Source organism: Triticum urartu, chromosome 7 (genome assembly GCF_003073215.2).
Source record: "Triticum urartu cultivar G1812 chromosome 7, Tu2.1, whole genome shotgun sequence".
Taxonomy (NCBI): domain Eukaryota; kingdom Viridiplantae; phylum Streptophyta; class Magnoliopsida; order Poales; family Poaceae; genus Triticum; species Triticum urartu.
The window spans coordinates 66,673,203-66,697,428 of record NC_053028.1 but is presented as its reverse complement, the minus strand read 5'-3'; the positions used below and the strand labels follow the sequence as shown (position 1 = coordinate 66,697,428).

Sequence of the window (24,226 nt, the reverse complement as noted above, 5' to 3'; positions counted from 1 at the left end):
CTCTAAGTCAACGCAAGTCCTCCACCATGCATGCATGCATGCATTGAGTGTATGTTGTACGTCTAGCAATGAATGGTGAGGAGACACTGTTGTTCTCTTAACCATCCAATCGCAAGTTGATTCAAGAACCTTTCTGTAGAGTATCACATTCTCAATACTAGAAGAATGTCATTTTCCACTAAGTGACCAAACACGACATGTTTAGCCTCCCTTATCCATATGATAATAGAAGTCAGATCCTAGCCACTGTAAGCTGTGCTCCACTGTCGGGAAGGACAGTTGACAATCGAGTGACGTAGAATCCACATTTGTCATCTGGATATTACATTTTACGTCAAAAAGGCTGATCTAATCACTAATCACGTTGGCGATTGACTATTGAAAGGACCCAGCTCTTCCAAAGAAGCATAAAAGTAATGAGCAAGATTAGCCCCAATATATTCCAACATGCCTGCGTGTTCCAAATCATGTTCCATGCACTTCTACTTTTTTTTCTAGAAACACAACATAAAGTATAAGCACACTCATACACACACACATACAATCATCCCTATAAGTTCATGTATTCCTATGAGAATCTTGGAGACATCATATCTTAAAATTGACAAAATCAACACAAGCGCCTTGAAGCTGACATGAACATGACCTAACCATTTGAGCGACATTCTCTTCGCCACGTTCCATGTACTTAATTAACATAGAAATTGGGTAGGAACACCCGAGCTCTAAGCGTATAATCGGTATTTTTTTTTCCTTCATGGAATCAACAATATGACGCGGGTAAAAGAAAATTCTAAAGGAAAGGCAAGCTAGTCAATCCTGGACCTTGGACCAAAATGAAATGTGAACGGTCCAAACTATTTTGGAAGCGTCCCAAAAGCGATCCAATCCAACCAACTATATAATTCAAATCAGGCTGAGGATAACACTTCCAGAAAACCAATGAAGCCAGCCAAAGCTAGCAGCAGCACTAGCACTAGCACCTAGCAAAGCAAACGCTTTTCCCTTTCTACACTTTCCGAGCACGATGCATGCATACACAGCTTGCACATGCATGCTTGACTTCGCTACCCGTCTCCGACGACCACCAATCCTCCGGCCGCCTCGTATCTCATCCTCTGCTCTTTTGCGCTTTTGCTCGCAGGAACCGCATCGTCCAAAACCCATTGATGATAATCCCACACACAGGCTCGATCAAGCATCCATCCATCGGCGATCTGACCTTGGAATCACTTCTCACGAGGCAGGCACTTGCAGTTGGCAGTTGCATAATATGTTTCGACCGATGGAGAATTGGGAATCTGCGGCTGCTTTTGAGGTTTGGTTTGGTTCATAAACCGCACGACCAAAGGGAGGCGCAACCGTGCAATCACTAGAGCACTGTAACGTGCGGCTGCCAGCAACACAATGACTCTTCGTGACGTTTCTTCTTGTCCCTGCAGGTAGGTCACAGCTTGGCCTTGGCTTCCACGAAGACCTGGCACTCAACAGGGTAAGAAGTCATTAACACGTGAAGTTCACATGTAGAGTTGGGTACCAGGGCGTCTATAGGAAATTTACGAGGTGGAAATGCCCTTGAGATCCCAAAAGATGCAGGTACAAGACAGGTTGCAGGCATGAGTCCCATAGAATTCTGGGATAATTTGCAGTTCTATGACTGGCATGTTCAACATGGACGGATGCAAAGTTTCAGTGACAAATTCAAACTTGCTTGGAAATCACGACTTGCGCGAGATCTGAAAAAGCGAAATAACTTATAATGGCACAACTACATAACATGAGATGAAATACTATGTAATAAAAGATTTTTTAAAACGCCACAGTGAACGTTTTGAGCTCCACCCAGCCCATTTCTGCCCAGTGCCACTAGTTGCTTAAACCATAGGCAACGAGACTGACTATGTATGAGTCACCCACCCCGTGAGAAAGGAAGAAAGAGAAGAGGAAGCTGGAGGCTGGTCGGCTGCTCATCATCCTGCCATAGTGCCATGCGGCAACTCCAACCACCGCAGAGACAAGGAAAAGGACTCGGCACTGTGCGGCGACGGCGAGACCTGACGCCGCACCTCCATCCGATCGACCCCCGCCACCACCACTTGCGGACGAGCCGATGGTGTCCGTCCACGAAAGCGCCCGGCGCGTTGATCCTACCCACAACGTGCGTGTATGCGTGCGTGCGTGCTTCTGGCCTATGATCGGAAGTTGTGCACGCAGCAGGTAGCAACTGGAGTATGGCGAAACCCTCCAGTTCTTGGTCGGGGTCGGAGGTTTCGGCTTTGTGGTTTCCTCCCTTCATGCTGTGTGTCGTCGCATGGGTGGATGGATCACATGGACGTCCCTGTCCGTGGAGGGTCGGCCTCCATCTCGGGCTGGATAAGCCGGAGGAGATGCCCCGTTTTGTTTACTCGCTACTCATGTACGTATGTCTTCACGTCACATGTTGCCACCATGAACGACCCCATCTAGCTAGGACGGTGTAATCCACACGAATAATTGTGCAAACAAGACGATTAGAAGAAATGAGCAATATACACACGAACCATATGTCTTGGGTAGCTATATACAAGTCCAAAATATGCAGCACATAATTCAGAGATGAGAAATTAAAGCTATATATATTCTCTGCATGCTCACTTCCTGATTAAGACCACAAAGCTAGCAAACACGTACTCCCTCTGTTCCAAATTACTCGTCGTGGTTTTAGTTTTAAACTAAAACCACGACGAGTAATTTGGAACAGAGGGAGTACGTCATGAGAAGTCCAACAAAGAAAGAAGCAAGCGCGTTACTTTGATTGCGTAGATATGCCACGGGAAAGTATGATGCATTTGTCTTGTCCGATCGTACAAGTGCGTCCGAGTTGCAGATCGAATCAGCAGGGAAGCACCCCTGCTTGAATTTGTGATACCCCTATATATCTAGCTAGCTAGCTACAACCCTTGGGATCTTGCATCGGCTAACTTGGCCCCTAGCCCGGCGGCCGGCCCGTTTCCTTCGCCGACCTCCGGTGAAAGCAAAGGCTCCCTGAAAGCAGCACTCATGCGGCGCAAGCGACTACTCGAGCGCGCGCGAACCCTCCTGGCACGCCGTCGCCCTCCGCGATTCCCCTCCCGCTTTCCTTTCATGTCTCCGTGGATGGATAACAAAGAGCGCTGTGATTGGATAGCCCAGGGATCGATGATGACTGGGCGTGCTGCATGCAGAGAGCGAGCCAGGCCAGGCCAGGGGGCGATCACCTGCTCACATCTATCGATCGGTCCCGCCCGCGGCCATGTCCTTGGACGCGACGGCGACGGCGGTCCATGGTGTAACGCAAAGTCTTTATGCGAGCGGAAGAAGCGCGACACGGTTTGGATCGTCGTTGCGGTGGATAACGTTGGCGCCATGGAAAAGGAGCCAGCTCCCCCCTAACCTAATTTCGAAGGGGTATTTTTGTCCCCATGAATTTATTTATTTTTTCTAGCCCGCCGCAGCCTAGATCCAAGCCCTGTCTAGTCCTGTATGACCCAGACCGTATACGTACATTACCCTGGTTCGAAAAAAAACATCACACGACCCCACATCCACGTAAGACCTGCCGAATCCAATCATTCACGCGAGCAGCTCCATCAATCTCGCGAGCATTGACGCAGCGCCATAAGTCACGTAGTAGATCTCCACCGACGGCTATCTCATCGCCGGCGATCTCGTTGGACAGCGGGCGCGACAACGTCGTGAGAGCGATCGCGCACAGGTACCGCATCCCGCGTCCCCCCTCTAGTCTCGCTCGCGGCAACATCGAACGAACTGCCGCCGCGCCAGTGGCAGTGGTTAACCTAACGGAGCGGGTAACCTAGCTACCCGGCGGCGCATGCGATCGTGGATCTTGTTCCGGTAGTACTGCTCCTCGTGATCTGGGTTCACATAGCGTCGGTTGCCGTCGGCTGTGCGCACCATGGGGATCGTTATTTGATGTGGCGGCTAACCTAGGTATCCGGCGGCAGAGGTAATCACAGATCTAGCTAGGTTTTGAGATCGTGGAGTTCCTCGCGATTCAAAGTGATCACGACGGGTGCCGTGGCCATCTTCCTTACTAAGTTTGGCAGATCTGAACGGCCTCGGTTGCGGTTGTTTACATAACATCCGTGATCGTGTGCTATGTGTTTTATATTTCATCATTGATAATGTTTGCACATGTGATGATACATATTATTGGTTGTAGGAAATGGCGGACGAGGAGTTAACTGATATCATGGTAGACATGGAGTTTGGAGAACTGATGAAAGACTGGATAGAAGATTGGTCAGATGATGAAAATTTAGATCGTGAAGATCGGTCAGAGAATGGGAACGAATGGGACGATCTTAATGTGAGTGGCATTGTCATGTTGTAATTTTTTGGTGGCATCCGACAATATTAAATCTTTGTGTTGAAAATTTATAGATCGATGAGCTTGATTATGATAAGAAAAACAACTCGGAGCTCTCGAATGGAGATTACATTAGTCAGGTACGTAAGTGAAAAATTTTGTTGGCATGCAAATTGAATTTCTTCTGGAATATTATATGATAAGTAATTATGTATTTGTGTTGTATTTTTCAGTTCATTTCCGAATGTCATAATGCGTACGACTATTACGGTGAATCCAACGCGGAGACAGACCTTAACGACGAATCATTAGATGCACCCGGTTCTGGGGAGTCCGAGTCGTCAGTCATCATGAGTGAGGTATGTGTGTAATCAATATTCTATGGAAGTAAGTAATGTTAAACCATAGAAATCTGTTTTCATGGTTGTGGTTTGATTGTGTAGGTGACACAAGATGATGGGGCAAAGAATGTCCAAGATACTGCCAGTGCAGATGATAAGAGGGATATGTTCATGCAGATAATGGAAATGACCTTTACGTCTCACGATGTTGCGTATGATTTCTACAACGGCTATGCTAGAGATAATGGTTTCAGCATTAGAAAGAATAAGGTCAGGTATAGCAAAACAGAGTCACGTCATATGCGTTATAGGCGGTTTGTTTGTTCAAGACAAGGGAAACGTGACAGCAAGTTGCTAACCAAGGAAGGACACAGCCGTAGGCTCAGAGCCGAGACACGCTGCTTTTACGAAGTGCACCTGACCGTCAAGCTTGACCAAAAGCGTGGGTTCTGGTATGTTGAAAGTTTTGAGGACAAGCATAGCCATATGTTGGCAGGACCGGACGAGGTACCTTTTCTTTGGTCCCACAGAAAAATCAAAGAGTACCAGAAGCATGAGATAGTGTCCACGGGAGCTGCAGGGATTAGAATTCACGACATGATGGATTGCTTCATCAGCAAACATGTATGGTACGGCGGTGTTGGTTTTACCAGACGTGAAATATACAACCTTTGCGCCAAGGAGAAGAGGAAGCTTCTTTCAAAAGGTGATGCTGCCACAGCCATAGGCATCATGGCCAGTAGGAAACAGAGGGATCCTAGCTTCTTTTTCGAGGACAGGCTAGATAAGGAAGGACATTTGAATAGGATGTTCTGGTGCGACTCCCAGTCTCATCATGACTATGAGGACTTCGGCGACGTGCTTGTATTTGACAGCACGTACAAGATGAACCGCTATGGTATGCCATTCATACCTTTTGTTGGTCTTAACAATCACCGGAAGACCACTGTTTTTGGTTGTGCCATAGTTTCGGACGGGACCGAGGAGACATACGTGTGGCTTCTGCAGACTTTTTTGAGGTCCATGTGTCAAAAGATGCCTAAGAGTGTTATCACAGACGCCGATGCTGCGATGATCAAGGCAATTCGTGAAGTCTTGCCAGACGTGTCGCACCGTATATGTACGTGGCACATAGAGAAAAATATGAAGATTCACCTCAGTCACAAGTCCTTGAAGGAGTTCCGAACTCTTCTGTACTACAGCATGTCCACGGCAACGTTTGAGGAGAGATGGCACGCATTTTCCAAAAGATGGCAGCCGGAAAAAACTGTAACATGGTTGAGGCGGATGTATAAGAAGAGGAGACTGTGGGCCGCGGCATATCTAACAGAGGGGTTTTGGCTTGGCATGAAAAGCAACCAGCGGAGTGAAAGCCTGAACTCATGCCTTCACCTCCACCTAGACGGTGAAATGACCCTGGTGGATATGATTTTGCATTATGAGAACGCCGTTGTGCGTATCCGTGAAAACGAGGCGCGAGATGACTGCACGGCCTCACAGAGTTTACCGGTGCCAGTTACTAGCTCGAGGGAACTTGAGATAGCTGCTTCTCACGTCTTCACTCCAGCAAACTTCTATATGTTGCAAGATGATCTTAGAAAAATTGACGGCATGAAGATTGTAGAAATTAAGCTGGGAGACGGATCACAGCGGTACATCGTGGCCTGGAAGAATAACCGGAAGTGCCGTTTTTTGGGTGGAGTATACCAGTAAATTCCGCAGAAACTATAAGGTGCAGCTGCAGAAGAATGATTCGAAAGGGTCTACCTTGCAAGCACATATTCCATGTACTGAAGCAATTGAAAATATCTGAAATACCAAAGTGTTTAGTTCTTATTCGGTTCACGAAAGAAGCAAGGTTGGGACTGCCCGCGAGGCGCACAAGCGATCTGTTGGGATTTGGTTGGACTGGGGCCGGGAAAAGAATGAAATATAGCCAGGTCAGTGTGTTAGCGTCTGAAGCTATGCATGCGGCATGCAAACACCCTGCTTTGTGGGATTAGTTACAGGAGAGTTTGAAGGCTGTGATAGCTAAGAGTCATGAGTATGATCTGCTACGGGAAAATTTGTTGAAGCAAACAAATGACATCAGTAAGTGTGGAGTTGAATATGTGGACGATGGTGAAGGCAACATGATTGAGGTTAAAGATCCTATGAAAGTGTCAAGCAAAGGTGCAACAAAGGTAGATGAGAGCCGCCCTGTCTCGAAAAATGGTAGACCACTCTCTTTTGATGAGTTGAAAACCCGGTGCGGCGCTTGCAAATTGGTAGGACACACTAGACGTAGCAAGAAATGCAAACTAAAATAGAAGTAAGTGTTTGTATGCATTGTGGATTATTGAATTTTGTATCATTCATTAACTTAGCTTGTCTTCTATCATGTGCAGAAATGTGGAGAAGGAACAAGAGTAGAACACTTGCTTCAATTATTTACTATGTTAATCGGCCGGCTCATACTTTGGCTAAGGTAGCTGTAGGCACTTGTGTTTCTTTGGTTTGGCCCTGATTGTATCCTTAGTGTATTAGCAGACGAGATCCCAGTCTTTGTTTAAAAAAAGTAAGATGTTTCCCTCTAAACAAAAATCAAAAAAATTCTTTACTGTGTAATGACCGGGGCGGGAGGTAGAAAGAATATTGTACATTTCCCCTACCCACGTCCTAAATGCCATTAAATAAGTAACTGTACCACTCTCCTCCCCACCACACACTCACCCACCTCCCACGGGCGCCGGTTCGAACTCCCCTCTTATCCCCACCTACAGTAGATCGAGAATACCCTCACCGGCGACCGCTGCAGCCGCCTCCATGGAGAGAAGCCTCGGCTGGCAGAGAGCGATGATGGACCTCGCCGGCGATGACGAGGGGTGGCGCACGCAGTTGACGGAGGTGTGCGGCTGGTTCCCCAGCACGGAGATGTTGGTCAACCACGCGTGTGGCCTCGTCAAAGTCCTCACCAACGCCGAGAGGAAGCGCGCCTTCCCCTACGGCCGCGGCGTCCCGCCGGCTGTCCTACTCGTGTGGGCAATGCGAGAGGCCATGCTGAGCGACTCCCCTGTTCAGCGCGCAAGGTGGTGGATGTACCGCTCCACCACCATGACGCTGCGGCCAGATTCAGCACGCGTCGCATCGAGGGCGGACCACGTCGACGTCGAGCTCGCTCTCCCTGCGCCCGTCAGCCCGGACTACCAGGTCCACCACATGTCAAAGCCAGTGCTGCCGTTGGGCTCTGACGTCGTGGAGGACGACGATGAGGAGGTACTGGTAATCCCTGATGACCATGAGGAGGGCGAGGAGGACGCTGTGCAGATGGTAGCGCCGGTCGCCGTCGAGGATGGCAAGACAATGCCCATCGACGTCGAGCTCCTTCCCCACCTCCCTGACATAGTGAAGGTGGAAGAAGAGGAGGTGGCTCAGGATCAGGTGGCGCAACTGTCGAACAGAACGGCGGTCAAGAAGAAGGCTTCTCCGTGTGTGGTGCGCCGCTCACGCCGCCTCAAATTTCTGAAGAAGTGAAGATGGGCACAGTTGCTGAAGGAGGAGGAAGCTGCTGGTTATCTTAAGTTAGGTATGCTGTTATATGTTTCAGCATATAAGATAACATTATTTTGGGTTTGATGTTGGTTAGGTATGCTTTTATATGTAAGCATATAAGTTATGCAATCGGTACGGTTTGATCGGGTTTTTTGTGGCTGAAGAACTGAATATCTACTGCTCACCCTAAGTGTCAAGTTCAGTTAAATTTCCGAATATTGAATATGTATTGTTGCTTTGCTTCAGTGTTGCATGGAAGCTGCTAGATGTTGCTCCTATGTTGCAACAAGACAATGAACTGGGTTGCTGCATAAATCAGTAGTGTTGCTAGGTGATGTGCCCATGTGCATCACATACCAAATATAGAACATGCCAAAAGTGCATTGTCTGTCAAATATAGGACATGCCAAAAGTGAATTGTCTGCCAAATATAGAACATGCCAAAAGTGCATTGTCTACCAATCATGACGGCCCCATGTTATTTATGCTGCAATCTCTGTTACACTTTGCCCATAAACTGAATAGCAAATAATTCAGCATCATTTCATCATGTCAATTACAATGATGTCAATAACTTTATGAACAATCTACTTGCTAACTATGACAGCAATCATAATGGCAAGCAAGCCCAGATACAGAAGACCTCCAAATCCTAAAATCCTATCCCTATAGAGCAATATCTCCTTGTGCATCTTAACCATTGCCCTCTTTTCTTTCTCATTCCTTTTAATTTCAGCTTCATATTCTGTAATCTTAGTCTCCAGTTTCTTGTTCTTCATGGCAAGATACTTAATGACTGACTTTGCTTTGCTATCCCACTCCCCATCAACCCATTCAACATACTCAGAAATGATATCATCCTAAATATATCATGAGCAATTCAAGTCATTTTATAACTGAACTTGTCGCTGCAAGCGTTGAACACTGAACTTTTTTGCAGCTTGACCGCAGTAGCAGTACTAGTTTGAAGATCATGCTCAGTAGAGTAACCTCAAACACACATCCCCCGAGTGCGCTGCCAAAATTGTCTCCAAATGACCTCAACTTTGGCACACATGATCTATTACACAAACAAATGTGGGTTTCCAAGGTTTTATATTTTTTTGAATTTTTTATTAATTTATAATGCCCTCTAGACTGACTGGTCAAAACATCGGTCTATACCTCAGGGGGGCATTGTAAAATATTATTTTTCCAAATTTTCTTTCATAGGCATGATGGGAGCATGTGGGTCACCATGTTCAAGAAAGTTTGTGTGATTTGGAGGTGGTGGGAAAAATCACATTTGTTCAAAAACTGGCTTAAGTTAACCAAATGGCCCCTCCGGAATGCGGTCATATTTTCGACCACCTCCAAATGACCTCAACTTTGGCACACATGATCTATTACACAAACAAAGGTGGGTTTCCAAGGTTTTATATTTTTTCTAATTTTTTTATTAATTTATAATGCCCTCTAGACTGACTGGTCAAAACATCGGTCTATACCTCAGGGGGGCATTGTAAAATATTCTTTTTCCAAATTTTCTTTCATAGGCATGATGGGACCATGTGGGTCACCATGTTCAAGAAAGTTTGTGTGATTTGGAGGTGGTGGGAAAAATCACATTTGTTCAAAAACTGGCTTAAGTTTAAGACCAAATAGCCCCTCCGGAATGCGGTCATTTTTTTGACCACCTCCAAATGATCTCAACTTTGGCACACATGATCTATTGCACAAACAAAGGTGGGTTTCCAAGGTTTTATATTTTTTTGACTTCTTTATTAATTTATAATGCCCTCTAGACTGACTCGTCAAAAGATCAGTCTTTACCTCAGGGGGGCATTGTAAAATATTCTTTTTCCAAATTTTCTTTCATAGGCATGATTGGCACATGTGGGTCACCATGTTCAAGAAAGTTTGTATGATTTTGAGGTGGTGGGAAAAATCACATTTTTCAAAAACTGGCTTAAGTTAGACCAAATGGCTCCTTCGGAATGCGGTCATTTTTTCGACCACCTCCAAATGACCTCAACTTTGGCACACATGATCTATTGCACAAAAAGGTGGGTTTCCAAGGTTTTATTTTTTTTGAATTTTTTATTAATTTATAATGCCCTCTATACTAACTGGTCAAAACATCGGCCTATACCTTAGGGGGATATTGTAAAATATTTTTTCTATATTTTTGAATTTTTTTGAATTTATAATGCCCTCTTATATTTTTTTACTTTTTTAATGCCCTCTTATTTTTTTGAATTTTTTATTTATAAAGCTAGGCTTCCAAGATGGCTAGGATGGCCCATGCTTTTCCTTTTGTTTATTTTTTTCCTTTTCCTTCACTTTACATAAAAATTACCTGAGCACTCAAAAAATAACATAAAAATTACATGAACCCCTCAAATAATAACATACCAAAAATTCAAAAGGTATTTTTATCAAACACATCTTTTTGAATATTTATATTTTCTTTTCTTATAAATAAGTGACATTTTAAAAATTCTATTAAGTAGGGTAAATAACTTTATTACAAAATAAAGTAGATCTTAATTCAAATTCCTTTTTTGCACACATTATTTTTAACTAGTATTAATTACTCTTCTAAATTTACATTTAATTCCTTCACACTTTGATGATGGAATATTTGCTCTCTAATTGCAACATAGGTTCAAATGATGGAACATTTGATCTTTTTGCTTATTCAAATTATGCGTTGATGGAATGTGTGAGGATGAACAATTATCAGTAACTTTACTAAACCCCATGTACTATAATTCATGACAGCCATTTTGGAACATTGCCACATTCAATATTTGGTATAATTGGCACATGGGCACAGCATGTTGCACTTGCCCACAGCATAGACAAGTGTTGCAGCATGTCTCAAGCAACACTGAAGCGCCATTTGTGATCATTGCACCATCGAAACAACAACTAAACATGAAGGAAGCATTCACCACCAATAAAGTTAAGGCCACACATATATAGATAGCATTCTAGGTTACCACCATAGGTAGCAGGCAGTTCACAACAGATCCAGTTCAAACACACAATACATTACATTAATATAGCAAGTTTTCAAGCAGTTCAGACCCAGATGCAGCTTTCCAAAAGTAAAACATCATCAAATATACTGATGATGAGTACGGCTTCCAGCTTCCGATGATCAGCATGATGTACGACTAGAGGTCAGGGTTTTCAGGACCTTCAGGAGGGCAGAATGCTGACCAATGATCTTGTAGTCATGACTGGAGATCGATGTAGCCCGGCAATGTTCCATCAGATGCTCCAATAACCCAGACCTGGGCTTGGGCTTGCTGCAGTAGGGGCACCGGTACTTTTCATTCCTCCAGTTGTAGTACTTAGCAGGTCCTTGGGCCCTGATCTTCAACACCTCCTTCTCTTCAAAGGACTCGACGTTCCCCTCGACCACATCATCTCCAGATTCATACTGCACACATTAATGACTGACATTAATACATTATGCATTCAAAAACTATAAACACATAATACTAACTCAATGCAGAAATAACATTTCAACTAGGCCTTACCTCGTACGGCTCATCTTCATCAGACTCATATGGGTAGAACCCAGTCTTGTCCCACTTCCTCTTGTTGCCCACAAGATCCTCCTCCTCCTGCTATATTGTCAAACAAGCACATCAATTACAATGAATTGAATTGCAGTTCACAGAATGTCATTACAAACAAAATTGTGAATGTGAACCACATTGGTATGTTGCAGGTGACCAAATGCTTTCCTTATAAATACAGAATCTAAGCAATCAATCAACAGACAAATGATGTCCTTCATAAATGCTAATGAAAATGCAAGCTGTATTCTTGACATTCCCTGGATTAACCCAACACTTTTCTTTTGAGGGAATTCCCCCCCACACACACACACTACTTAATGGAAACATATAGTATATTTTGTTGCTAGGATCCTGCCTTGGAATGTTTACTTCACACTTTACTGTTGGGGATCGTAGCAGAAATTAAAAAATTTCTACGCATCACCAAGATCAATCTATGGAGTATTCTAGAAACGAGGGGAATAGGAGTGCATCTAGATACCCTTGTAGATCGCGAGCGGAAGCGTTCAAGTGAACGGGGATGATGGAGTCGTACTCGCCGTGATCCAAATCACCGATGACCAAGTGCCGAACGGACAACACCTCCGCGTTCAACACACGTACAGTTGGGAAGACGTCTCCGCCTTCTTGATCCAGCAAGGGGGAAGGAGAGGTTGATGAAGATCCAGCAGCACTACGGCGTGGTGGTGGATGCAGCAGGATCCCGACAGGGCTTCGCCAAGCACAAGCGGGGAGGAGAGGTGTTACGGAGGGAGAGGGAGGCGCCAAGAGCAAGGTGCGGCTGCCCTCCCTCCCTTCTGTTGGAAATATGCCCTAGAGGCAATAATAAAAGCATTATTATTATATTTCCTTGTTCATGATAATTGTCTTTATTCATGCTATAATTGTGTTATCCGGAAATCGTAATACATGTGTGAATAACAGACACCAACATGTCCCTAGTAAGCCTCTAGTTGACTAGCTCGTTGATCAACAGATAGTCATGGTTTCCTGACTATGGACATTAGATGTCATTGATAATGAGATCACATCATTAGGAGAATGATGTGATGGACAAGACCCAATCCTAAACATAGCACAAGATCGTATAGTTCGTTTGCTAGAGTTTTCCAATGTCAAAGTATCTTTTCCTTAGACCATGAGATCGTGTAACTCCCGGATACCGTAGGAGTGCTTTGGGTATACCAAACGTCACAACGTAACTGGGTGACTATAAAGGTAGACTACGGGTATCTCCGAAAGTGTCTGTTGGGTTGACATGGATCAAGACTGGGATTTGTCACTCCGTATGACGGAGAGGTATCACCGGGCCCACTCGGTAATGCATCATCATGAGCTCAAAGTAACCAAGTGTCTGGTCACGGGATCATGCATTACGGTACGAGTAAAGTGACTTGCTGGTAACGAGATTGAACGAGGTATTGGGATACCGACGATCGAATCTCGGGCAAGTAACATATCGATTGACAAAGGGAATTGCATACGGGGTTGATTGAATCCTCGACATCGTGGTTCATCCGATGAGATCATCGTGGAGCATGTGGGAGCCAACATGGGTATCCAGATCCCGCTGTTGGTTATTGACCGGAGAGTCGTCTCGGTCATGTCTGCTTGTCTCCCGAACCCGTAGGGTCTACACACTTAAGGTTCGGTGACGCTAGGGTTGAGAAGATATGTATATGCAGTAACCCGAATATTGTTCGGAGTCCCGGATGAGATCCCGAACGTCACGAGGAGTTCCGGAATGGTCCGGAGGTAAAGAATTATATATAGGAAGTGCTGTTTCGGCCATCGGGACAAGTTTCGGGGTCACCGGTATTGTACCGGGACCAACGGAAGGGTCCCGGGGGTCCACCGGGTGGGGCCACCTATCCCGGAGGGCCCCATGGGCTGAAGTGGGAGGGAACCCAGCCCATAGTGGGCTGGGGCGCCACCCCCCAAGGGCCCATGCGCCTAGGGTTGGGGGGGAAACCCTAAGGGGGGCGCCCCCTTGCTTGGGGGGCAAGCCCCCCACCCCTTGGCCGCCGCCCCCCCTAGTAGATGCCATCTACTAGGGCCGGCGCCCCCCCTTGGCACCCCTATATATAGTGGGGGAGAGGAGGGAGTTCATACCCCAGCCCCTGGCGCCTCCCTCTCTCCCCGTTACGTCTCCCTCTTGTAGCATAGGCGAAGCCCTGCTACTGTGACGCCCTGCATCCACCACCACGCCGTCGTGCTGCTGGATCTTCATCAACCTCTCCTCCCCCCTTGCTGGATCAAGAAGGAGGAGACGTCTCCCGTCCCGTACGTGCGTTGAACGCGGAGGTGCCGTCCGTTCGGCGCTGGTCATCGGTGATTTGGATCACGTCGTGTACGACTACATCATCACCGTTCTTTGAACGCTTCCGTGCGCCATCTACAAAGGTATGTAGATGCATCCGATGGCTCGTTGCTAGATGAACTCCTAGATAGATCTTGGTGAAACGAGTAGGAAAATTTTTGTTTTCTGCAACGTTCCCCAACAGTGGCATCATGAGGTAGGTCTATGCGTAGTTCTTCTTGCGCGAGTAGAACACAATTTGTTGTGGGCGTAGATTTGTCAACTTTCTTGCCGTTACTAGTCTTATCTTGCTTCAACGGCATTGTGGGATGAAGCGGCCCGGACCAACCTTACACGTACGCTTACGTGAGACCGGTTCCACCGACTAACATGCACTAGTTGCATAAGGTGGCTGGCGGGTGTCTGTCTCTCCCACTTTAGTTGGAGCGGATTCGATGAACAGGGTCCTTATGAAGGGTAAATAGAAGTTGACAAATCACGTTGTGGCTTTAACGTAGGTAAGAAGACGTTCTTGCTAGAACCCTAATTCAGCCACGTAAAACTTGCAACAACAATTAGAGGACGTCTAACTTGTTTTTGCAGCAAGTGGTTTGTGATATGATATGGCCAAAGTTGTGATGAATGATGAATGATCTATATATGATGTATGAGATGTTCATGCTATTGTAATAGGAATCACGACTTGCATGTCGATGAGTATGACAACCGGCAGGAGCCATAGGAGTTGTCTTTATTCTTTTATATGACCTGCGTGTCATTGAGAAACGCCATGTAAATTACTTTACTTTATTGCTAAACACGTTAGCCATAGTAGTAGAAGTAATAGTTGGCGAGCAACTTCATGGAGACACGATGATGGAGATCATGATGATGGAGATCATGGTGTCAAGCCGGTGACAAGATGATCATGGAGCCCCAAGATGGAGATCAAAGGAGCTATGTGATATTGGCCATATCATGTCACGTTTATTATGTGATTGCATGTGATGTTTATCATGTTTTGCATCTTGTTTACTTAGAACGACGGTAGTAAATAAGATGATCCCTCATTAAAATTTCAAGAAGTGTTCTCCCCTAACTGTGCACCGTTGCTACGGTTCGTCGTTTCTAAGCACGCCGTGATGATCGGGTGTGATGGATCCTTACGTTCACATACAACGGGTGTTGACGAGCCTAGCATGTACAGACATGGCCTCGGAACACATGCAAAACACTTAGGGTTAACTTGACGAGCCTAGCATGTACAGACATGGCCTCGGAACACAGAAGACCGAAAGGTCGAGCATGAGTCGTATAAAAGATATGATCAACATGAAGATGTTCACCGACGTTGGCTAGCCCGTCTCACGTGATGATCGGACACGGCCTAGTTGACTCGGATCATGTAATACTTAGATGACTAGAGGGATGTCTAATCTAAGTGGGAGTTCATTAATAATTTGATTAGATGAACTTAATTATCATGAACTTAGTCTAAAATCTTTGCAATATGTCTTGTAGATCAAATGGCCAACGTAGTCCTCAACTTCAACGCGTTCCTAGAGAAAACCAAGCTGAAAGACGATGGCAGTAACTATACGGACTGGGTCCGGAACCTGAGGATCATCCTCATAGCTGCCAAGAAAGATTATGTCCTACAAGCACCGCTAGGTGAAGCTCCCGTCCCACAGAACCAAGACGTTATGAACGCTTGGCAGACACATGTTGACGACTACTCCCTTGTTCAGTGCAGCATGCTTTACAGCTTAGAGACGGGGCTCCAAAAACGTTTTGAGAGACATGGAGCATACGAGATGTTCGAAGAGCTGAAAATGGTTTTTCAAGCTCATGCCCGGATCGAGAGATATGAAGTCTCCGATAAGTTCTTCAGCTGTAAGATGGAGGAAAATAGTTCTGTCAGTGAGCACATACTCACTATGTCTGGGTTACATAACCGCTTGTCTCAGCTGGGAGTTAATCTCCCGGATGATGCGGTCATTGACAGAATCCTCCAGTCGCTTCCACCAAGCTACAAGAGCTTTGTGATGAACTTCAACATGCAGGGGATGCAAAAGACCATTCCTGAGTTGTTCTCAATGCTGAAATCAGCGGAGGTAGAAGTCAAGAAGGAACATCAAGTGTTGATGGTCAATAAAACCACTAAGTTCAAGAAAGGCAAGGGTAAAAAGAACTTCAAGAAGGACGGCAAGGAGGTTGCCGCGCCCGGCAAGCAAGCTGCCGGGAAGAAGCCAAAGAATGGACCCAAGCCCGAGACTGAGTGCTTTTATTGCAAGGGAAGCGGTCACTGGAAGCGGAACTGCCCTAAGTACTTAGCAGACAAGAAGGCCGGCAAAACAAAAGGTATATGTGATATACATGTAATTGATGTGTACCTTACCAGTACTCATAGTGACTCCTGGGTATTTGATACCGGTGCCGTTGCTCATATTTGTAACTCACAGCAGGAGCTGCGGAATAAACGGAGACTGGCGAAGGACGAGGTGACGATGCGCGTCGGGAATGGTTCCAAGGTCGATGTGATCGCCGTCGGCACGCTGCCTCTACATTTACCTACGGGATTAGTTTTAAACCTCAATAATTGTTATTTAGTGCCAGCTTTGAGCATGAACATTGTATCGGGATCTCGTTTAATTCGAGATGGCTACTCATTTAAATCTGAGAATAATGGTTGTTCCATTTATATGAGAGATATGTTTTATGGTCATGCTCCTATGGTAAATGGTTTATTCTTAATGAATCTCGAGTGTATTGCTACACATATTCATAGTGTGAGTACCAAAAGATGTAAGGTTGATAATGATAGTCCCACATACTTGTGGCACTGCCGCCTTGGTCACATAGGTGTCAAACGCATGAAGAAGCTCCATGCAGATGGGCTTTTAGAGTCTCTTGATTATGAATCATTTGACATGTGCGAACCATGCCTCATGGGTAAGATGACCAAGACTCCGTTCTCAGGAACAATGGAGCGAGCAACCGACTTATTGGAAATCATACATACTGATGTGTGCGGTCCAATGAGTGTTGAGGCTCGCGGTGGCTATCGTTATGTTCTCACGCTCACTGATGATTTAAGTAGATATGGGTATATCTACTTAATGAAACACAAGTCTGAAACCTTTGAAAAGTTCAAGGAATTTCAGAGTGAGGTTGAGAATCAACGTGACAGGAAAATCAAGTTTCTACGATCAGATCGTGGAGGAGAATACTTGAGTCACGAGTTTGGCACACACTTAAGAAAATGTGGAATAGTTTCACAACTCACGCCGCCTGGAACACCTCAGCGTAACGGTGTATCCGAACGTCGTAATCGCACTCTATTAGATATGGTGCGATCTATGATGTCTCTTACCGATTTACCGCTATCTTTTTGGGGCTATGCTTTAGAGACTGCCGCATTCACTTTTAATAGGGCTCCGTCGAAATCCGTTGAGACGACACCGTATGAATTATGGTTTGGGAAGAAACCTAAGCTGTCGTTTCTAAAAGTTTGGGGATGCGATGCTTATGTCAAGAAACTTCAACCTGAAAAGCTCGAACCCAAGTCGGAAAAATGCGTCTTCATAGGATACCCAAAAGAAACTATTGGGTACACCTTCTACCTCAGATCCGAAGGCAAGATCTTTGTTGCCAAGAATGGGTCCTTTCTGGAGAAAGAGTCTCTCTCGAAAGAAGTAAGTGGGAGGAAAGTAGAGCTGGATGAAGTATTGCCTCTTGAACCGGAAAATGGCGCAACTCAAGAAAATGTTCCTGAGGTGCCTGCACCGACTAGAGAGGGAGTTAATGATAATGATCAAGATACTTCTGATCAAGATCCTACTGAAATTCGAAGGTCCACAAGGACACGTTCCGCACCAGAGTGGTACGGCAACCCTGTCTTGGAAATCATGTTGTTAGACAACGGTGAACCTTCGAACTATGAAGAAGCGATGGCGGGCCCGGATTCCGACAAATGGCTAGAAGCCATGAAATCCGAGATAGGATCCATGTATGAAAATGAAGTATGGACTTTGACTGACTTGCCCGTTGAACGGCGAGCCATAGAAAATAAATGGATCTTTAAGAAGAAGACAGACGCGGATGGTAATGTGACCATCTATAAAGCTCGACTTGTCGCTAAGGGTTATCGACAAGTTCAAGGGGTTGACTATGATGAGACTTTCTCACCGGTAGCGAAGCTGAAGTCCGTCCGAATCATGTTAGCGATTGCCGCATTCTATGATTATGAAATATGGCAAATGGACGTCAAAACGGCATTCCTTAATGGTTTCCTTAAGGAAGAATTGTATATGATGCAGCCGGAAGGTTTTGTCGATCCTAAGAATGCTGACAAGGTGTGCAAGCTCCAACGCTCGATTTATGGGCTGGTGCAAGCATCTCGGAGTTGGAACATTCGCTTTGATGAGATGATCAAAGCGTTTGGGTTTACACAGACTTATGGAGAAGTCTGTGTTTACAAGAAAGTGAGTGGGAGCTCTGTAGCATTTCTCATATTATATGTAGATGACATACTTTTGATGGGAAATGATATAGAACTCTTGGACAGCATCAAGGCCTACTTGAATAAGAGTTTTTCAATGAAGGACCTTGGAGAAGCTGCTTATATATTAGGCATCAAAATCTATAGAGATAGATCGAGCCTCATAGGTCTTTCACAAAGCACATACCTTGATAAGATATTGAAGAAGTTCAATATGGATCAATCTAAGAAGGGGTTCTTGCCTGTGTTACAAGGTATGAAATTGAGCTCAGCTCAATGTCCGACCACGGCAGAAGATATAGAAGAGATGAGCGTCATCCCCTATGCATCAGCCATAGATTCTATTATGTATGCCATGCTGTGTACCAGACCTGATGTAAACCTTGCCGTAAGTTTGGTAGGAAGGTACCAAAGTAATCCTGGCAAGGAACACTGGACAGTGGTCAAGAATATCCTGAAGTACCTGAAAACGACTAAGGAAATGTTTCTCGTTTATGGAGGTGACGAAGAGCTCGTCGTAAAGGGTTACGTCGACGCTAGCTTCGACACAGATCTGGATGACTCTAAGTCACAGACCGGATACGTGTATATTTTGAATGGTGGGGCAGTAAGCTGGTGCAGTTGCAAGCAAAGCGTCGTGGCGGGATCTACATGTGAAGCGGAGTACATGGCAGCCTCGGAGGCAGCACATGAAGCAATATGGGTGAAGGAGTTCATCACCGACCTAGGAGTCATACCCAATGCGTCGGGGCCGATCAAGCTCTTCTGTGACAACACTGGAGCTATTGCTCTTGCCAAGGAGCCCAGGTTTCACAAGAAGACAAGGCACATCAAGCGTCGCTTCAACTCCATTCGTGAAAATGTTCAAAATGGAGACATAGAGATTTGCAAAGTACATACGGACCTGAATGTAGCGGATCCGTTGACTAAACCTCTCCCTAGAGCAAAACATGATCAACACCAGAATTCCATGGGTGTTCGATTCATCACAATGTAACTAGATTATTGACTCTAGTGCAAGTGGGAGACTGTTGGAAATATGCCCTAGAGGCAATAATAAAAGCATTATTATTATATTTCCTTGTTCATGATAATTGTCTTTATTCATGCTATAATTGTGTTATCCGGGAAATCGTAATACATGTGTGAATAACAGACACCAACATGTCCCTAGTAAGCCTCTAGTTGACTAGCTCGTTGATCAACAGATAGTCATGGTTTCCTGACTATGGACATTGGATGTCATTGATAACGAGATCACATCATTAGGAGAATGATGTGATGGACAAGACCCAATCCTAAACATAGCAAAGATCGTATAGTTCGTTTGCTAGAGTTTTTCCAATGTCAAAGTATCTTTTCCTTAGACCATGAGATCGTGTAACTCCCGGATACCGTAGGAGTGCTTTGGGTATACCAAACGTCACAACGTAACTGGGTGACTATAAAGGTAGACTACGGGTATCTCCAAAAGTGTCTGTTGGGTTGACACGGATCAAGACTGGGATTTGTCACTCCGTATGACGGAGAGGTATCACTGGGCCCACTCGGTAATGCATCATCATAATGAGCTCAAAGTGACCAAGTGTCTGGTCACGGGATCATGCATTACGGTACGAGTAAAGTGACTTGCCGGTAACGAGATTGAACGAGGTATTGGGATACCGACGATCGAATCTCGGGCAAGTAACATACCGATTGACAAAGGGAATTGCATACGGGGTTGATTGAATCCTCGACATCGTGGTTCATCCGATGAGATCATCGTGGAAGCATGTGGGAGCCAACATGGGTATCCAGATCCCGCTGTTGGTTATTGACCGGAGAGTCGTCTCGGTCATGTCTGCTTGTCTCCCGAACCCGTAGGGTCTACACACTTAAGGTTCGGTGACGCTAGGGTTGTAGAGATATTATATGCAGTAACCCGAATGTTGTTCGGAGTCCCGGATGAGATCCCGGACGTCACGAGGAGTTCCGGAATGGTCCGGAGTAAAGAATTATATATAGGAAGTGCTATTTCGGCCATCGGGACAAGTTTCGGGGTCACCGGTATTGTACCGGGACCACCGGAAGGGTCCCGGGGGTCCACCGGGTGGGGCCACCTATCCCGGAGGGCCCCATGGGCTGAAGTGGGAGGGAACCCAGCCCATAAGTGGGCTGGGGCGCCACCCCCCAAGGGCCCATGCGCCTAGGGTTGGGGGGGAAACCCTAAGGGGGGCGCCCCCTTGCTTGGGGGGCAAGCCCCCCACCCCTTGGCCGCCGCCCCCCCTAGTACATGCCATCTACTAGGGCTGGCGCCCCCCCTTGGCACCCCTATATATAGTGGGGGAGAGGAGGGAGTTCATACCCCAGCCCCTGGCGCCTCCCTTTCTCCCCGTTACGTCTCCCTCTTGTAGCATAGGCGAAGCCCTGCTACTGTGACGCCCTGCATCCACCACCACGCCGTCGTGCTGCTGGATCTTCATCAACCTCTCCTCCCCCCTTGCTGGATCAAGAAGGAGGAGACGTCTCCCGTCCCGTACGTGTGTTGAACGCGGAGGTGCCGTCCGTTCGGCGCTGGTCATCGGTGATTTGGATCACGTCGTGTACGACTACATCATCACCGTTCTTTGAACGCTTCCGTGCGCCATCTACAAAGGTATGTAGATGCATCCGATGGCTCGTTGCTAGATGAACTCCTAGATAGATCTTGGTGAAACGAGTAGGAAAATTTTTGTTTTCTGCAACGTTCCCCAACACCTTCCACTATATATAGGGGCTAGGGGGGCGCATGCCCCCTTGGAGATCCCATCTAAAAGGGGGGCGGCGGCGGCCCCTGGGGGCAACGGCCCCCTTAGGGTTTCCAACCAGGGGGTGCATGCCCCCTCGGGGGGCAACGGCCCCCTAGGGTTTCCAACCCTAGGCGCCTTGGGCCCTTGGGTGGGGCGCACCATACCATCAGGGGCTGGTTCCCACGCCACTTCAGCCCATGGGGCCCTCCGGGATAGGTGGCCCCATCCGGTGGACCCCCGGGACCCTTCCGGTGGTCCCGGTACAATACCGGTAATCCCCGAAACCTTCCCGCTGGCCGAAACTGGACTTCCTATATATAAATCTTTACCTCCGGACCATTCCGGAACTCCTCGTGACGTCCGGGATCTCATCCGGGACTCCGAACAACTTTCAGGTTACTGCATACTAATATCTCTACAACCCTAGCGTCACCGAACCTTAAGTGTGTAGACCCTACAGGTTCGGGAGACACGCAGACATGACCGAGACGCCTCTCCGGTCAATAACCAACAGCGGGATCTGGATACCCATGTTGGCTCCTACATGCTCCTCGATGATCTCATCAGATGAACCACGATGTCGAGGACTTAATCAATCCCGTATTCAATTCCCTTTGTCAATCAGTACGTTACTTGCCCGAGACTCGATCGTCGGTATCCCAATACCTTGTTCAATCTCGTTACCTGCAAGTCACTTTACTCGTACCATAATGCATGATCCCGTGACCAACCCCTTGGTCACATTGAGCTCATTATGATGATGCATTACCGAGTGGGCCCAGAGATACCTCTCCGTCATACGGAGTGACAAATCCCAGTCTCGATCCGTGCCAACCCAACAGACACTTTCGGAGATACCCGTAGTGCACTTTTAAAGCCACCCAGTTACGTTGTGACGTTTGATACACCCAAAGCACTCCTACGGTATCCGGGAGTTGCACAATCTCATGGTCTAAGGAAATGATACTTGACATTAGAAAAAGCTTTAGCAAACGAACTACACGATCTTGTGCTATGCTTAGGATTGGGTCTTGTCCATCACATCATTCTCCTAATGATGTGATCTCGTTATCAATGACATCTAATGCCCATAGTCAGGAAACCATGACTATCTGTTGATCAACGAGCTAGTCAACTAGAGGCTCACTAGGGACATGTTGTGGTCTATGTATTCACACATGTATTACGATTTCCGGATAACACAATTATAGCATGAACAATAGACAATTATCATGAACAAGGAAATATAATAATAATCCTTTTATTATTGCCTCTAGGGCATATTTCCAACAGTCTCCCACTTGCACTAGAGTCAATAATCTAGTTACATTGTGATGAATCGAACACCCATAGAGTTCTGGTGTTGATCATGTTTTGCTCGCGGAAGAGGTTTAGTCAATGGATCTGCGACATTCAGATCCGTGTGCACTTTACAAATATCTATGTCTCCATCTTGAACATTTTCATGAATGTAGTTGAAGCGACGCTTGATGTGCCTGGTCTTCTTGTGAAACCTGGGCTCCTTGGCAAGTGCAATAGCTCCAGTGTTGTCACAGAAGAGAGCGATTGGCCCCGACGCATTGGGTATGACTCCTAGGTCGGTGATGAACTCCTTCATCCATATTGCTTCATGCGCTGCCTCCGAGGCTGCCATGTACTCCGCTTCACATGTAGATCCCGCCACGATGCTTTGCTTGCAACTGCATCAGCTTACTGCCCCACCATTCAAAATAAACACGTATCCGGTTTGTGACTTGGAGTCATCCAGATCTGTGTCGAAGCTAGCGTCGATGTAACCCTTTACGACGAGCTCTTCGTCACCTCCATATACGAGAAACATGTCCTTAGTCCTTTTCAGGTACTTCAGGATATTCTTGACCGCTGTCCAGTGTTCCATGCCGGGATTGCTTTGGTACCTTCCTACCAAATTTACGACAAGGTTTACATCAGGTCTGGTACACAGCATGGCGTACATGATAGACCCTATGGCTGAGGCATAGGGGACGACACTCATCTTTTCTCTATCTTCTGCCGTGGTCGGACATTGAGCTGAGCTCAATTTCACACCTTGCAATACAAGCAAGAACCCCTTCTTGGACTGATCCATATTGAACTTCTTCAATATCTTTTCAAGGTATGTGCTTTGTGAAAGACCTATGAGGCTTCTTGATCTATCTCTATAGATCTTGATGCCTAATATATAAGTAGCTTCTCCAAGGTCCTTCATTGAAAAACACTTATTCAAATAGGCCTTAATGCTGTCCAAAAGTTCTATATCATTTCCCATCAAAAGTATGTCATCCACATATAATATGAGAAATGCTACAGAGCTCCCACTCACTTTCTTGTAAACGCAGTCTTCTCCATAAGTCTGCACAAACCCAAACGCTTTGATCATTTCATCAAAGCGAATGTTCCAACTCCGAGATGCTTGCACCAGCCCATAAATGGAGCGCTGGAGCTTGCATACCTTGTTAGCATTCTAAGGATCGACAAAACCTTCCGGCTACATCATATACAATTCTTCCTTAAGAAAGCCATTGAGGAATGTCGTTTTGACGTCCATTTTCCATCTCTCATAATCATAGTATGCGGCAATTGCTAACAAGATTCGGACGGATTTCAGCTTCGCTACGGGTGAGAAGGTCTCATCATAGTCAACCCCTTGAACTTGTCGATAACCCTTAGCGACAAGTCGAGCCTTATCGATGGTGACATTACCATCCGCGTCCGTCTTCTTCTTAAAGATCCATTTATTCTCTATCGCTCGCCGATCATCGGGCAAGTCTGTCAAAGTCCATACTTTGTTTTCATACATGGATCCTATCTCGGATTGCATGGCTTCAAGCCATTTGTTGGA

The 24,226-nt window shown here is 46.1% G+C and overlaps 1 protein-coding gene across 2 annotated transcripts; it reads right to left on the bottom strand.

Annotated features, from left to right (window-relative positions):
- Positions 1-876: 876 nt before the first annotated feature.
- LOC125524980 lies at positions 877-4,482 on the bottom strand. Of its 2 annotated transcripts, none has more exons than XR_007291095.1 (2): positions 2,790-4,482; positions 877-1,477 (listed from the first exon to the last, which is right to left on the bottom strand). XR_007291095.1 is itself a non-coding variant. In XM_048690005.1 (2 exons), the coding sequence occupies exons 1-2, from the start codon at positions 2,294-2,296 to the stop codon at positions 1,230-1,232; spliced, it is 627 nt and encodes a 208-aa protein (XP_048545962.1). In that variant the 5' UTR covers positions 2,297-2,691; the 3' UTR covers positions 877-1,229. The 2 variants fall into 2 exon arrangements, 1 of the variants encoding a protein (XP_048545962.1); XM_048690005.1 differs by lacking the exon at positions 2,790-4,482 and adding an exon at positions 1,918-2,691.
- Positions 4,483-24,226: the final 19,744 nt, after the last annotated feature.